Source organism: Lissotriton vulgaris, chromosome 9, assembly GCF_964263255.1.
Source record: "Lissotriton vulgaris chromosome 9, aLisVul1.2, whole genome shotgun sequence".
Lineage (NCBI taxonomy): Eukaryota > Metazoa > Chordata > Amphibia > Caudata > Salamandridae > Lissotriton > Lissotriton vulgaris.
The window spans coordinates 1,134,776,196-1,134,794,312 of record NC_141697.1 but is presented as its reverse complement, the minus strand read 5'-3'; the positions used below and the strand labels follow the sequence as shown (position 1 = coordinate 1,134,794,312).

General features: G+C 38.2%; 1 protein-coding gene across 2 annotated transcripts in view; it reads right to left on the bottom strand.

Moving 5' to 3' along the window:
• Positions 1-18,117, bottom strand: part of PHF2 (PHD finger protein 2) — a 444,998-nt gene that overhangs the window by 120,538 nt on the left and 306,343 nt on the right. For both annotated transcript variants that reach the window (XM_086939167.1, XM_086939168.1), the window contains exons 5-7: positions 11,200-11,341; positions 4,654-4,840; positions 2,049-2,211 (exon numbers count right to left, since the gene is read on the bottom strand). In XM_086939167.1, the coding sequence (XP_086795293.1) occupies positions 2,049-2,211; positions 4,654-4,840; positions 11,200-11,341 (492 nt within the window). The remainder of the gene's footprint in view (positions 1-2,048; positions 2,212-4,653; positions 4,841-11,199; positions 11,342-18,117) is intronic.

Here is an 18,117-nt window from a genome sequence, read left to right as displayed (position 1 = left end):
CTACATGAAGCTGAAACTGTTTTTTCATGTGTTTTTGCATTTCTTCTGCCCAGGACAGGATCGATGGGCCATGTAGTTTGCTCTTTAGGGCTTTTAAAGAGATTACTAAGGCATGGCTTTACGTCTGAAGCTGTTTTCCTGTGCAGTGAAGAGGCCGCAGTTGTCTATCTTCACGCCAAAATATTCATATTCAGAAGCGTCCTCAATATAGGTTGTGCCCCAGAACCAAGCTGCAGGTTTTTGCTGACCGTCATGGTCCTTGTTTTCTCGAGGTTTATGGTTAGTCCGTTCGCTTTGGAATAGCCCTGCGTGATCTTCAAAAGGTGTTGTAACCTACTTGTGTATGGCAGATCTGGACTATGTTGACAGCATAGCGGAGGCATGGTAGTGTTAAACCTCCTAATCTTGGAGAGTGTGAATTCCCTGCCTGTGCAGTTTCTACGATTTGAACCTCAAAACAATATTCAAAAATGCAGGAAAAAATATGCATCAAATAAATAGCCTTTGTCTCGATCTGCCAGCCTATGTTTTGTGTATGTATTTATAGTTTAGCCCGGATGCGTCAATTTTATCTTTTACTTTAATATGTTATTAATGAACTTATTCATATATTTCCTTTTACTGCCAACTATTTACTGTTCTGTGTCTGCCCTTAGCTTAAGCTAGCACTCATAATATGATATGCATGAACCCTACTTTTAGGCATGGCGGACCATTTAGATTTTTGTCTATGGTTGGTGCTTGTGGATCATCTTTTGTGCAATTAGGCCTATTGTGGAATATTTGTATACAATGTTTTAATGCTATTTGTTGCATTTTATATGAAATTAATGGATTGTAATTTTGACCACTTTATTGTGCTATCTTAATTGACTACGGCTAAATAAAGTATTTTACTACTACACAAATTATGAACTAGTTTATATAATCTGTAAACAAAAAATATGCAACTGTCATCTTTTCAAAATTCAGGGCCTGATTATGATGCCATTTGGACCGGCTTCCACTGCCCTGTCGGACTCGGTCGGATCTCTGAAGTCTCATCGGAAGCGGTCGGACTAACTGCTGGTATAGAACTCATGCTGAAAGGAGTCCAACCGAGATGGCGGTTAGAGAGAAGCAGCAACCATAGAGCTGACAGGAAATTGTGACCGCTGTACGAATTATGATGTGCAAGTCCGACCAGCTGTCTCAAGTCGACGAAAATGAAGGAAAAGGGGTGACTACTCAGCCGATTCCCCTTCTCTCCAGTGGAATCAGGCGTGTATCCCTTTCTCCAGGTCCCCCCTACACCTCAGCAGCTGCACCCCGAAGTGGATGGCCCTATGGGAAGCGGAATCCAGTTAAATCCTCATGTGGCATGTGTCCCCATTGACTGGACTGTGCACTTATCAACACACTCCATCAATGGGGTACATGGTACAGAAGGCATGTCCATACATGTGTCATGCATGTGTGTAAAATGACACGTTTCCTGTGCATTTGTACCCACTTGCAGCAACATGCCAGTGTCCTAATATGACAGGCAAAGCTTTCCCGGCCTCAGGTGTTGGAATCGAACCGGGGTCGCAGCAGTCGGACACCCAGTCCGTCCAGCACCTCAATCATGCCCTTGGTTTTATTTCTAAAATCCAACATGAAATGAAGGGTTATGCTAGACTCTAGCTTATCACTTTTGCTCTTTTGCGCCAAATGCATTCTCTGCTTTTGTCGGCACACACCAGACCTTCAACTGAACTGATTAATGGTCCATACTAGGTTCTGTTTGCTGCACTTTTGTGCTTCTACCATGAATTAAGATAAGAATGCCAATTTAATTGTCACCCTCCAATTTCTAAATCCTTTACTTTTACAATGCTTTAAAAAAAATATGTATACCATTAAACTGTTAACATTAACAGTTATAGGCACCCAGGGGTCCGCAGGCCCCAGGTTAAGAACCACTGGTCTACTCAACGAGAAATCAATTATGGCATCATTCACAAACAAAAACGTCAGGTGTCTGCATCAAATATTGAGGACAAATTTTTGTTTTCTGAACATCTCACCTGTTGGAATAAAGAGAGTCTGCCCTTGTTTCACCGAGCACTTGTAACACCGATCCACTTGATCTGCAAAGAACATCTCGCCATGATTTGATGCTGATTGCCAACGTTCGTACAGTGAAATGTTTGCGGAAGCGGGTTTAATCAGATAGAATATTGTTTCACCCTAAATTAGAAAGTTTGCAATTAGGAGAAAGAAAATCAGAATCAAGCACAAATACAATCGTAGGGTTTTAAATTGCAAGATAAATGGATAATTGATTAAACTTCTTTTGTGCTGCGCGAAACCACTCACTGCTGGCTATTATTACCCAACTAACATTGCATTTTGCATTAATCAATCATTTTTACCTCGCCAAAAAAATAAAGCCTCATTTTAATAATAATCAATGAAGCAAAAACATAAAAACCACAAATGCTTTAAAACAATGCCATTACTTTATACATAGTAATGTGGGTTTCAAGATGCAACTTAAAATTGCATGTTCTGCTCGTGAATTAGTTCAAAGATGCAACATAAACTCAGTAGGAGCATGCATATTTAGCAGTTAATGTTCAGACTTAACATTTACTCCAACAGAAAGCACAATAACGAGATTAAGAAATAAGAAAACCTGCAGTACAAAATGTAACAAAGTAGTACAATAAATAATACTATGGTGTCAAGCATTATTGGTACATAAGTCTTTTACTCGTGTTCAGGGTCCTAGTGAATCAATTGACTCTTATGTAACTGCGTTAAAAGGTTTAGCAGGGTACTGTGAGTTTGAAGGCTTTACTTCACAATTGATTCAGGATCAAATGGTTTGCAGATATAATTCCCCAAAAATACAGCAAAGATTGTTATCATGCAAGAACCATTCATTGGATGAAACGTTCGATATAGCCAAGAGTATAGAGTCTCCACAAAAGGATGCTAAGAAATTTGAAGTAAAAAACCTAAACATTTCTGTTGTCAAAGTTACGTCTCAAATAGGCCATTGTCAGTTGGCTCCCAGTGAAACTCATGGAAAAAAGAGTAGAGGTGGTTTGAAGAGCCATGGTAGGGGTGATTTTGAGAATCACAGTAGAGGGTGTACAGTTTTAGCTGGTCGTCCTAGACTTGTATGTTTTAGGTGTGGTTCTACCACACAGGTCAAATTATATAAATTGTTCAACTATTGCAAGTGAGTGCTGGAAATGTAGGAAAATAGGACATTTGGGTAAGGTTTGCAGAGGAAGTAAGCAAGTACATGTGAGGAGTGTTCTAGACCAGAAGGGATGTGATGATGATGAAGGGGAAAATGAGAAACGAGTGGAAGAGTTAGTACTGTCGGTGCATTATATTGAAATAAATATTGTCCAGAATGAGAAAGAAAAATCCATTAGTGACTAATTGGTATCTGTACACATCGATGACGTTATCATGCCCCTCTTTATTGATTCAGGTGCAAGGATTACTATAATTTCCAATGACAAATACAAGAAGGGTTGGTCACACAAGGTTTCGTTACCCCCGGATGTTGTGACTACCGCTTTTAAGGGCAGCAAGATTGATTTAGCAGGGTAAGTTTGGAACAATATTACTTTTGAAAGTAAGACTATACAAAGGAAGGCATAAGTAGCCTACAAAGGCATAAATGTATTAGGATGGGGGCATCAAACTGAATTTGGAATGGTCATTAAACGTGGGCAAAAGTGCCCTTTGTCTTTGATAAATTCTGTAACAGATCAAGGATTATGGATTGACAGTTATAAAAATGTGGTTCAAGAAAAAGTGGGTCAAATAAAGGATTCAATTCACACTATTAAGGTCAAGAAGGGAATCAGCCCAGTGAAGCACAGACTACGCAATGTTCCACACAGCATAAGAAATGAATTGTCAAAAATTTCGGAAATCTATGCAGGAGGATGGTATCATTGAAAAAGTTGATGCCACATTGTGTTTGTCTCCAATCGTGTTAGCTAAAAAGAAAACTGGTAATTTACAATTTTGTGCGGACTCATGATTTCTCCTGCTGTGCACTATGAGGGTAGGAAAGTAAATCAGGGTGGCTTACCTATAAGGGAGGTGGTGGTTGAGGGGCTTGGTGGGTGTTTGAGGTGAGATGGATAAAGGAGTGCAATTGCTCCAGCTCTCAAAACATCTACTGTTACACAGTTTGGTGTGGAAGCAACAATTATGCAATGTGCCTTTCACATTATTCTGTATAAAACCACTTTATACAATGCAGCTCAAAATCCCTCATTTTTTATCGTTTTAAAATGTAAGCATTGCAGGATATGCATCAACGACCTGGTGAAAAACAGCTTCCTTGGGTACCAAACAATCCATACAAACCACTCTATGGAAGTCAAGGAAGTGATCTCCACTAGGGAATGCCCTTGACAGAGATCCCTCCTGCCGCAACATTTGAGAACAGGAATTTCATGGAAATGGTGAATCAAAAGTGGGTCAAGTAAGCATAAAGAACATGTGTTACTGCCTAGGGTACTACTCACGATGCACAGTTCCATTCTACATAATATGACCAAAATAATTCGTTTTACATATTGATTTACAAACATATTAATCCCTCAATGTTATATTTATTTTGGGTGTGTAATAAAGGAGGTTACAGACACTTACTTTCAAAACATGGTGCCAGGCAGATGCCCCTCCAGATTCTATGTGGAAGTCTGTATAGCTATCCTTCACACAGATCAGGCAATACTTAGTTACTTTTGGCTTTGCAAGAAGTGCATCATCTGGCCAATGGTTTTCCACCCATGATAACTTTTTCACAATGTCCGGTGATTCGACGAAACTGGACATTCTTTATTTTTTGCATGGAAGGAGAGCAAAATAGTTACATAAACCATCTTTATTCACAATTTAAATACATTTTATTTAAAAGGTCAATGATTCTGCAGAAGTGATCAAATGTTTCACAATAAATGTCTGTCTCTAATCCAGCAGTACATGAAAGTGGCACATTAGCACAATCCAGAAAGAGAAGGTGTTGCGGGAAACGGGCAAGTTTTCGAACATTATAAAAGACAAGACAATTCATGAAATGGCACATTCCATTTAAAAAGTCAATTAAAATAATGTGTAAATAAAAATATTAATACTATAAACACAATGCACTGTAAAGGTTGATACGGATTGCTGTACCAGCCTTTGGAACACTAGAATGTCAAAAACTGCATTGCAGTGGTTCAGGGCCAATGATGTCTGCTATAGGCCTTCTTTGTTAACATTCCAATGTTTGTCTTTGTTTCTCCCTTTCTAATTTAGAAATCTTCTAACCTTGGTGGGTGGAATGTTCGGATTGCTTTATCAGCCTTCTGCCTAAGGTTGTTACAGGCCCCTGTCGCACTTAGATTCAGGGCCCTTAACCAGTATAGCCCTCTGTAGTGGGCTCAAATGCTATATTATTAGCCCCAAACTACTGTGTTGTCAGCAATAGAGCTCAACATTCCAGTGCTCTCATTTGACTTACTTTCTCTTCCTTGCTTTATGCATTGTTTGTTTTGCCTATGTTCATTGCTTGTGACATTAATGATATGCATATTCTGCAGTGCCATCCAAGTAACCACTCCAAATTCCCTGCCAAATGAATGTACCCCATTTCAATGTCTAGCACTCTGATACCTGCCAAGACATGTCACATTATACACAAAACCACAACATGGAGGTGAACATCAGATTGGACTTTATATCAAATAGGACATTATTCCTGTCATGAGAGATTGAAGGGAACACAGTATCACAATAACTCAAGCGGGCTCCCAAATCAAAAAGTTCAGTTCCATTAAAAAAGATGCATCAGAAAGATTGCAAACTTATCTCTCCGAATCTAAACCACCACATTCAATCTTGAAAGGGAAGTCTGCCTACTGGTAAGAGTGGCAAGCCAGATGATATCAGGTTTGCTAAAACAATATGAATCATCTGTTTAAAAACAAGAAAGCATAGCTGAAATGTGTGAAATGGTCAACAAACACTGATTAGACCTGAAGCAAATAGATGCTGCCTCAGAGAGTAGAATGGCCTTTTTAAAATTGGGGTATGTATGTGTAGGATTGAGCATATAAAATACTACTCAGACATCATAGATTAGATAGGATACTAAGACCTGGTCTTTGTTACTTTGACATGAATAACTTCCTGGGTCTGTGAAAGGTAGCATTACTGGTTCCAAAAGTGTGTACCATTATGAAGTTATGAAGAAAATGTCTGAGAATAGGTGCACCTTTCAAATATACAGAAGGCAATGCTTGCAATTCGGCCGGCCTGAAGCCTAGACAGGTTCCAAAGGTACTATGCCAAGAAGCTTTTACTTGTTTATGGCTTTATTTTTCCCAGCGAGGAATAAAACAACATATAATGAGTATAAATTTAGCATGAATGGAGAGAAGTAGGAAAAACTAAAAATTCGTTGGGTGTTCTTTTCTCATCAACAGGCATAAACTCTGTGCAATTCTTGGGAAGAGCAATTATAGGACATAAAGGGTTAATGGACAATAGGTTAATGTCAATAGTGCCGTACTTTATGCAGGAGCATAATGGAGTATGGCAACCGTACCCCTTTGCAAAAGTGCTACTGCAATCGTTAAGGAACTGAGCATAAGAGCTTCAAGGAAGCACCAGCTCTACAATCATTCCTTCTGTGAGATATAAGCAAAAGCACATTTTTTATGCCCACCGATGGTTCCAAGATGTTAAGAATGATCCACTAAGATAGCAAAGGGATCAGACTATTCCCTTGGGCCAAATAAGTTAAAAGTGCAACGAATGCATTACAATTTGATACACGTCATAGGTTCTTTAATTATTATAATGCACAAGATTAAGCAATCGCTGTATAAAAACCTGTCTCTAATTTCTTTTTAAAAGGTAACTTGTGATGCTCCTAGTTACCTATTATAAAGAAATGGCTCCAGAGCTCAACTATGATAAATTAAGACATTTGAGTTCTGCTGGTACAATGCCTGTGCAAGCAGGCAAAGGGAAAAGTCAGGTCAGGTCACGAGGTAAAATTGGCAGCAGTTTAAGGAACAAAACAAAACTTTGCTTTTCTTTCTTCTGCCGTGTTTTTCTAGCTGTATAGTGACAAACAGAAAAGAGATACTTATTGCCATGTCTTTATTTTTTGAACTCCTTAGGTAATTACAGAACAGTTAAAATCTTTCTGCATGTTTCTGCACATTCTGAGCTACCATTTCATTTTCTTTACTTTTAAAAATACTTGTATTAAACTGATTCTCATGTCTTCTGGCAACAAATATCTAATAGCTTTTTTGACGAGTTTAATTTTGCACTAGAGATTCTTTTTTATTCTTCATGATTGCAAACAAGCTTTCTCTTTCATATGAAAGAGCTACGCAACAAGGATTTAATGATTCGTGGGAAAGGTGACCGAGTCACCTTGGAGTTTCGTAAAGCTATAATGAAGAAACGTGGCCTTTGGCCTCGTACCTCTATGTGGCCATGGAACTCCTCGGCAACTGGTAATATCATAGTAATATATGGCAGGGGATACATTGCCTTACATATTATGAAGAAGAAAGGCTAAGTGTACAAAAGGTAATTTAGATGAATATGTGACCTTATTCCGCAGGATAATATCCCGCACACCAATTGTCCGCATTTTTTATAACGCAAGTGTGTTTATAACGAAATACCATGATCCCGCAAACATTTACTCCGCATATGCCTGTACCACGCATGCCATCACAACGCAAAGGCATGCGTGGTGAAAGCATATACTTTGTAAAAGTACAATATTTAAATTTAAAAATAAACTTTTTTTCATTTATATTGAATTATGTATAATTATATTTATTTAACATATATATATATATATATATATATATATATATATATATATATATATATATATATATATATATATATATATATATATATATATATATAAATATATATATATATTTTTTGGTATTACCCTGTAAACCCTAAAAGATTATCCAACCCTCGTCCCTTTAAATACCCCTGCACCCCAAAATCATTACCCACCCTTACTCCTTATAGTACTTCAGCACCCTTAAACAATAGCACATCCTGACCCTAAAAATACACCCTGTACCCCAAAACTCAAACCTAGCCCTGAACCCTAAACATACCCCTGTACCCCAAACCCCAAACCTAGCCCTGAACCCTAAAAATACCCATGTACCCCAAAACCCAAACTTAACCCTAAAAATACCCCTGTATCCCAATACCCAAACCTATCCCTGATCTCTTAAAATACCCCTGTACCCCAAAACCCAAACCTAGCCCTGAACCCTAAAAATAACCCTGTACCCCAAAACCTAAACCTATCCCTGAACCCTAAAAATACCCCTGTACCCCAAAACCCAAACCTACCCCTGAACCCTAAAAATACCCCTGTACCCCAAAACCCAAACCTATCCCTGAACCCTAAAAATACCCCTGTACCCCAAAACCCAAACCTAGTCCTGAAGCCTAAAAATACCCCTTTACCCCAAAACCCAAACCTAGCCCTGAACCCTTAAAATACCCCTATACACAATAACCCAAACACACCCTTTAAACATATACCCCAACACCCCCAAACACACCCTTAAAATACTCTTGAACCCCTAAAACATATACCCCAACACCCCCAAACTCACCCTTAAAATACTCTTGAACCCCTAAAACATATACCCCAACACCCCCAAACTAAAACCATATACTTACCTTACACTTAAAAATTAAAAACATATGCTTTTACCATTCATGCTTTTACAAGGAATTTCGTTGTAAAAGCATGCGTGGTAAAACCATATAAGATGTAATGGCATGCGTTTTAAAATTTTGCGGACTGATGGTACTTTCGTACTAATGGTATGCGGACTAAAGGTATGCGGAATGAAAATTGCGGAATGAAGGTGTTTTACCAATTTAGATACATCTTCAGGAAGCATTTTTCTAATTGGAGGATAAAATACAGATGCACAATGCATCATGTTATGTTATATAAATTTATAACGCGTGCGGCTACTCATGAGTGTCCTGACACCATTCCCAACAAAAAAAATTATTTTGACGGTTTAGTTTGTATTTTCTGCCTCTTGAGTCTGTTGGCTACAATTGTAGTAAATGATGGTAGGCATTTTTCTTATCAGAATGTTTAAATGGAGATTTATTTTCAATCAGTTTGTGTGTGATATAAATAGTTTAGAGCACAATGGTTTACACCTCCCTTGAAAGAGAAGGTAACGACAGCAATTGTTTAGTAGTTTTGTCAAAAATCCAAAACTTTAAAAATATAATATGTTGTGCCAACATTGTTAATGTTGGCATTGAGTAAATTGAAGAAAGAAGTAACTAGAATGTATTATTGAAATGTACTTACAAAACAAATAGAATTCCTGTCAAGTGATGTAGTAAGATCTTCATCTAAATAGCTATTGAACTGCTGCACAGATAGATAATTTTCCTCAAATGTTTATTAAGCTGCATCAATGTATTTTGGAAACATCGAATTGCTTCTATATAAGTGATGGAATTATGGGTAAAGAGGAAAATCGCGAAAAGTTGCAATTCTATTTTATCCCTTTTTTGATACAATTTTATAGTTGGTTTTAATAACTGTGCAATGAATGGTGATACTGCTGTTTTTATGCATGTTATATTGGTTTAGCGTGAAATGAAAACTATGATCAAAAAAGAAAACTTAGATAGCAATGCAGCATGGACGGATGGGGTCAACCGACTAGACTAAACCTCAAACAGAGGCATTCTGTGATAGATTAGACTTTAATTCTATGTTGATGCCTATGTGTGGGACTGGACAAAACCAATGAAAGTAACACAAAGTAACACCACACAGATAAGATCAGATTTTAGGACACAGTCTGTGTTCTCTCAATTGAACCTAGCAGATAGAATATTAATGATTTCAGGCTCAGCGATTGGGCCTAATTTTTAAATGTGCTGTAGCTAATCCTTTGGGCAATATTTGCAAGTGGGGAGGCCAGTGCATGTCCATCAGGGAGCTGAAAGTTCTTTCAAGTTTCTTTGTTGTTTGAACGATAACCCCCACAGTGTTTCACTACCCGTAAAGAGCCTTAGACTATGTGCAATCTTGCTTCTACTCTACTGCAGTGCTGAGCAGAGTAGAAGCAAGGGTAGACACCATGACAACAGAGATTTGGCACACTAAGCGGCTCTCTTCCGCAGCTCTCTGCAGAACCGCAGGAGGCAGGGTAGAGGCTGTTTCAGTCTACCCTGTGGAGAAAGCCCAAAGAGAAGGCAAAGGCCGGGAAAATGGTCGACCATCATCCACTTTTCTGCTCCTTTCTTTCTTTAAGATTCTGGATAGTCCAGGGGAAGGGGCATGACAGTGCCCATCCTCCCACTGTATCCTTCGTCCCTTTGGAGTACTGGGTAAGATGGCGAAAGAAGAGGAGGCAGAAGCTTCTGGTTCTGAACGACATCACTGCAGCGATTAGCCCGATTAGATTCTCCAATTAATAATGATGGTTTTCGAATGTAGTAGCCTTAAACTACTTGAAACATGGTGAACTCGTGCAATAGTTCATTTATCAAAAAAGTGTAGGAAATATTTCAATGTCATATATCCATTATCTACTTTGCGCTCTGAAAGGTGCAGATGTGACATTCCAAACCCATTTCAGTTGACTTGAAAACTAAGTACCAAAAGCATGTCTAAAATGAATAAAGCTTTAAAAATCAAAAAATATTTGCAATTGTCATCTTACCTCGTTATAATGCAAATTAAAGGAACGTGGAAACATACAGCAATACAGCCAATCGCATATTTTATTTTTTAATTGCAAGCCTTAATAACCATGTAGTTAGTTCATGCAGCAAGAGCTGTACATTACAAGATCCAGTTAAGAGAATGCTGATCAAGTTAAGTAATGGCCTTGAGTGCATCACCACTTAGAAATTAACAATTTATGAATAACTTCATTTTCGTGTAATCGGTTCTCGCTTCTGTGTAGTGTTGATGCTGTGATTTCATTCATTCTGTGCCTAAAGGAAAGTTTTTGAGGTCACTGAAAAAAGTTCTTGTCTAATCAGGGGGAAGTGTCGAGAGCATTTGAAAGCAGGACGCCTAGCTCAAACTTCACAATTTCTAAAACCTCAAATGACCTCATCGTGAAAACAGACTTTGAAAAAACGCCCACGACTTACCTCGTGTCAGAAAATTCTAAGTTGATCACATTGAGAACGCGCTTCCTATTTGTGCTGTAGTAGTAATCAACAAATTCTTTTAACTTCATCTTGCATTCTTTCTGTTTGGTGACGTCGGTGACATCAACAACACGTTCTGGACCTGTCAAAAGAGGTGGAAAGAAGGGTATGTATTGGTATTTATATAGCGCCAACCAAAGTATGAAGCAACTCAGCGCTATACATGATGTGTGGGTGTGGGAAAAGACCTAAAATTTATGTTCATCAAAAGTGGATTGCACAAATACATCTTATACACACTACATTATACATTTTTAGGCAGAGGGAGATGAAGTGATTTGCCTAGAATATCTGGAAGCGAGGCCAGGATTCAAATCTGACTCCATATAATTAAGTTACAAGGGTGCTATAGGCCCTAGTGCAATCATGCAAAATGGCTCCCCTGACCACTGTTTGGATAGTAAATTATAGCAATTATTTTAGTTAAGTTGCCACCACCTGGACATTGGGCCCCGGTGCCACTGCACCTCTTGCACATTGGCAGATATGTTCCTGCAGGTTCCAAAGGCGTCTGCTCTAGCCGACAGGTCACATCTCATGACTTGATTTCATTTGGCTGTGTTTATTGAAGCGACTGAATAATTTGCAAAACATTTTACACTGGTCAGAGAGCAGAACAAAGTCTAGTAAAGCGCTTATTTCAATTCAAATATTTCCTTCCTGGGACATAGTTTAGTGAAAATAAGCATAATGTAAGCTTCCCATCTTCCTCATAAGTGCAACTTCTGCGCAGCTCCCGCATTTGCTTTTATAGTCGAATCGTTTAGATATCATTATAAATAGTCAATCAGAACTAAAGGGCACAATTAAATAATTCAATACGCACTTAATTTTATAGTCAACATCAGTACTGATGAACAGACTGCCATGAATAAATTAGTGATTTAAGGAGAAGAATCCTGTATAACTCAATCGGTATTGAGCACGCTGTGCAAATGGACACATTTTGTCATTAAATGCTGCTGCAGAGCTTGCGTCTATGGGCAATTAATTTAAAGGATGCTACCAAATTGCAAGATTGCACATAGTCTAAGGCTCTTTAACATAAATCCGTATTATTTAACTTAAATTAGGGATACTTAAAGGTGTTCAGTTTCACACTCTCAAAAAGAGAGGTATGGACGTTTCCGAGTGGTATGTTTATACCTTAGCATGCGGAGTCACAAGCTAAATATTTCACTAACAAGTTCAGTAAAGGGAATGCCCATGGCAGAAGACACCAGTTCTGTGTGCCATCTGAACTGCTATTCAACACCACTTTTCAAAAACTGGTCTGAGTCTATTGCACTCCAAACATTAGATGAGAAAAGTGCTTAATGTCTAAAAAGTGCCAGGGTATTTCACGCGGGTCCACTGCATCTGGCACAACCTACATGTCACTTTAAACCACAGGTTTAAGCCCGAGGTTTATCATTTGTCACTTTAAATCAAAGGTTTAGTCCAAGGTTTATCATTTGTCACTTTAAATCAAAGGTTTAGGTCCAAGGTTTATCATTTGTCACTTTAAATCAAAGGTTTAGTCCAAGGTTTATCATTTGTCACTTTAAATCAAAGGTTTAGGTCCAAGGTTTATCTTTTTTTAAAGATATATTAAACGGTTAAATCCTACACTAATTAGCTTTGTTTGAAATTTCACATATAAAATATGACCATGTGGTGGATTCTCATAAATACACGCCGGTGTTTAGAAATAAGTGCCGGTGCCGAGCACCGAAAAACACCAACACAAATTAAGCAATGGATGAGAGACAAACGTGCCCGTCTAGAAGTTTACCACCGCGAGCAATTGAAATACTGATAGTATTATGCAAGACTAAAGTCACAATGACTTGCAGTAGGTAAGTCTAAACTGTAAGTGCCAGAATGTACTTTTTAAAGAGATCATGGTGTGACTCCTTTGGATCGTAGAGAAAGGAAGGATGAGCAGAAAGACAGTTTCGAAAAGGCTGGCAAGCACCAGATACAGCACAGAACCGAAGACCATTTCATCAGCATGTTCTTTTTCTGTAAAGTTTCAACAATTAGGCATGTCAGTAGGAAATAACAAGCATTGGCAAAGCCAACAGGTTCTATTTTTCAAGAAGCAGTAGCATTCACATTTTCAGGCAATTCAAAAGTTGCAATCAACACTTATTTCTTGCAGTCTGCAGTAACTTACGCCATTGCAGGTGGTCCCTTGAGTTAGACAATAGTGCTTTTATTAGTAGCCATCAGTTCATTGGGCCCTGAAAGGGGAATTACTTGTCCCTTAGTCACAAAAATGCAACCTCAGGGCAGGCAGAAGATATACTCGCTGCACAGGTGGCGGTAGTTTAGGTATGGTAGGTTATGTATGGTAAGTTCAGCATGGTAGGTTAGTTGTAGTAGTTTAATTATAGTATATATGATAGGTTAGTTATGGTAGGTTAGTTGCAGTAGTTTAATTTTTGTATATATGGTAGGTTAGGTAGGGTAAGCTAGCTATGGCAGGTTAGGTAGGCATCATAGGTAAGGAATGGTAGGTAATTAGGTAAGTTATGCTAGGATAGTTACTCTAGGTAGGTACAGTACTTGTGGTAGGTTAGGCATAGAGGGAAGGGGTGATGGGTAGGTATCATAGCTATGGTAGGGAGGTTTGTAAGGTATGGTACACTAGCTATGGTATGTTATGTTTGGTAAGTAAGACAGATTAGGTAAAGAAAGATAAATTAGGTAGGTAGTGTAGGTAGGTTATGTTGGTAAAGTAGGTAACCATATGAAGATGTAGGCACGTGGGTAGGTAGGTATGGTAGATAGGCTAAGTATGCTGTGTGTATGGTAGCTGTGGTAGGCTGGTATGGCAGTTTACTATGGTAAATTAAGTTTGGTAGGTAGGAAAGTATACTAGATTATGCATGGTAAGTAAGTACGATAGTTAGGCAAGTATAGTATGGTAGGAAGCCTAGTTAAGTTTGGTAGGTATGGTAGGTTAGACATGGTATGGCATAAAAAAAGTGTCTTATATTTAAAAGTCTCTGCTATTGATGCATTTTCTAGCTTTCGTCCTTATAAATCATAATACTGTTACTACTCTTTTTAGAGAACCACAATGTTGGTTATAGATAAAGGGCTTATAAACTAGTTGGGACTTTTCCTTAATAATAATAATAAGAATAATAAGAAGAAGAATATTGGTTTAATCTGTTTCCCTAAGTAATTGTACATCTGAACCCTATTCTTCACCTTGCAGGGCCCAACAGGGCTCATCATTAAGCTTTTCAACCTGTATGTCACATCTTTGTCATCCGTAGTGAATTCTTTTGAGTTGTTTCATACGCTGATGACACCCAGATCGTGGTGTCTCTTTCTAGCAAAGGCCTGATATAAACATCATCTTTCGTAACTGTATGAGTGCTGAGGGCAAATCGATGGACAACAACTGTCTTGAATTACATTTGTTAAAAACAGAAGCCATCCTATTTGGCAACAACAACTCATTTTGGTACTTTCCTGGTGGCCAGATAAACTAGGCTCTATTCTGATCCCGGTTAAAAAAGTAAATAATCTTGATGTTTACAATGACGACAGACTTACCTGAAGAGAGCAAGTCAATAAAGTGATCTCCACTTCCTTTTACATCTTGGCATCATTAGGAAAATCGAGAAATTTCAACTTTTTGACCTACTGAAAGCAGTTGTTATAGACCTTGTGCAAACCAGAGTGAAATACTGTACAGAATTGTATCAAAATCTTCCTAAAAGCTTGATGCATAAATTACAGATCCTTCCAAACTTGGCTGGTCTGATGTTTTTGAAGGTCCCCAGGTTTCCCTCTGCCTCACAAGCTATCAACAGTATGCACTGGTTGCCTGTGGGGAAGTGCTTCATCGTCAAGGCCCTATGCATCGCATACGAGGATCTTCGTGGTTCAGCACACCTGAGGGAAAACCTTTCATAGTATGTACCAAACAGGACACTTCATTCAAGCTCAGACAATAATGTGGCTGTTCTCTCATTCAAGCTTTCCTGCTGGGGAGGCAGAAGATGTGTTATCTGCACTGTGCATAACTGGAACTTGCTCCCTTTAGGACTGAAAACACCTCCATCTCTGGTCTTGTTCCGAAAGCCTTTAAAAACCTGGCTCGTTAGCCAATAGAATTTGTGGCTTGTTCTGAAAGGCATTAAATGCTTGGCTCTTTAGCCATTAGAATCTGCAGCTTATCACTACCCTGTCACTTAGCGACAAGATGCTTCCAGGTATTTGTTTGCGCTTTAGAAAAATTTAAATCAAATCAAAGAATAATAATAATAAATAAAAAGGCGCCTTTCTGAACAGATTACATTGACATAGTAATATTTTACACTAAAGAAGAGTATTTTGAAATAGAGATAGAAGAAAAAACTTGCATTTTAAGTGATGAACTTAAGACATATAAAGCAAAATACTAGATAGTAGATACAAAGCATCAGTATTTTAGTTGCTCTTTTAGAAAGCCTTTTTGCCCAATTAGCAAATGGCTCTGTAACTTTATTTTGACAGGCGTAGGCATCCAAACAGCAAACATTAACTTATAAATCAGCAACTAGAATGTTATTGTGACAGCAAAGTAAACACAAAACAAACGTGGTCTCAGTTTAAAGATACAAACTATGTTGCCTTTGCATTTTACCAAAAATACTGCTTAACACCATCACCAAAATGTAACTGAAACAAAAATGGGACAATGTAATCATCCTAAAAATATGATGGCTTTAACTGGCAACCCACCGATACGATGGCAAACCATGAAACCACATCACATGAAAGCTACTGGTTGAGGAGGGCTGATCCAATGCCCAGTCCTCTCTCTATTCTTCTTTATACTTTGTTTTAATATATTGATGACAAGAGCAGTTTTGACAGACCATAATCTGCCGTGGAGCATAAAAAGGGGAAGTGGTCTGGAAGTCCCACAGAAGGTGACCTTAATTGATAATTTGAGGTAACAAATTTAAATCTTAGATATAAACCTGACTAGTTTACCAGGTCTACATCACAACACCCAGAACAATTTGCAAACTTGACTTTGGACAATTACTATTGCTTACTTTGTATTTTTTCCTAGGATACCCATTAGTGTGTTTTTTTTTCTCACACGTTTGTCAAACTGGAGTCTCTCAGATGTTGTTCTAAAGCTGAACCAGATCACTACAACTTTCGAATTTTGCAGAGGTGCTGGTCAGGTCTACAGTCACATATGCACTAATGGCTAAAAGTTAAATGTTGTAGCTGCCGACTGGTATAAAAGTTGGTCTAAGAAAAATGGAGCAAAATGGCCCAAGGGTTCACATTTTGGTGCTTTGTCATTGTGAAAATAAATGTGATGTATCCGAATTTACATGAAAAAGAAAGCAATGGTGAGTATGCAAATTATATTCCACAATAGTAACATTTTGGCCTGGCATAGCAAACACAACATATCAGTGTGCGTGTAGTATTTATAAACATTGTTGATCGGGTCCTTCTAGGCACTTTGCTAGATGGTCTGTGTTAAAACAAATTAAGGCTGCAAAAATGACATAAATTGAGTTAAATGTGTCCATAAAAATGAGAAACTGTACTGCATGAACTAACACAACAAACAGGTAAGCCACAGAAACACGTTGCCCACCATAAGCCATAGCAGAGAGGCGGGGAAAGGATGTGTTCTTCGTCTAAGCAAGGAGTCTACTCTTATCTGAAGTTACATGCATGGGAGTTAATCTCAATTTGAAACAATGCATATTCCAGCAGATTTAGAGGCAACAAAGGGTTCTTTGAACCTATGATATTGCACCAAGGAAATGAAACCAATACTGGTTGGTGCATACTTTAGATCCAAATTCAACGCCTCAATCCTAACAAATTTGTTTGGGGCTTACCTAGGCCGATAATGTAAATAATAATGTAAATATGTGTGATCCTCAGAAACTACGGTTCATAGACTACATAACCTCCGGCGTGAACAAAATGCAAAGGTTGTAAATTGAGAAATGACAAATCACAAGACCCTTACATCAATATACGAATCTATTTGAGGCACAGAACCAAAAACCAAATAGTTTCTTAAGAACCAGGCTCACCAAGGAGCCAGTCAGCTAGAGTACTATATATATATAAAGATAAGCATCCAGCCCACAAGTGGCAAAGGAAATTTCCCAATTGTTCATACTGTCGTGCAAAAGTCCTTGTTAGGTACTTCTAGGAAGAAATTCAAGTAAATATTTGCTTTTTCAGAGTTTGGAAGATAATACTACACTTAGCACTCACACTGCATGTGTGCTGTACAGTGCAGCACACACGAAATGTGTGAAAAGGTAAGAGAAATAAAAGCAATTCTTCTTGTTAGCGCCTACTTCAAGGAAGCATAATTTTTGGGTACAAAGTACTTTTACCACTGTTCGTAGATATGTCCCACCCATGGCGTTCCCTGCTTACCACAAAGTAGTGCAAAGTGCTATTTATTTTACTTTCAGGGCTACTAGCCAAACAATGTTTTCCACTGGAAAGTATATACTTTATCAACACTTTGCACCAATTTGCATCAATTTTTGCACCGGTCCAAAGTACTGATCAGTCTAACTCTAGTTTCTAACAATGCACATTCTGTGAGAAATTACTTGACAAATGCAATGAAAACCAATATTTGGAGTGGTGGAATACAAAGAGGAGCTGTAACAACTCACAGTATGAAACTTGAAATCTCTGCCAACTACTGTCCATCACTGACACAAAAAAACGTGTAGCACACAATCACCTTTATCGTCAGTTTCACTTTTGTTATCCATTATTACTGCTTTAATAATAATATAAGAAGAATAACAACGTCAATAACAATAGGGATTCTTCTTTTTAATATTATTTGGAACTATCAAACATAGG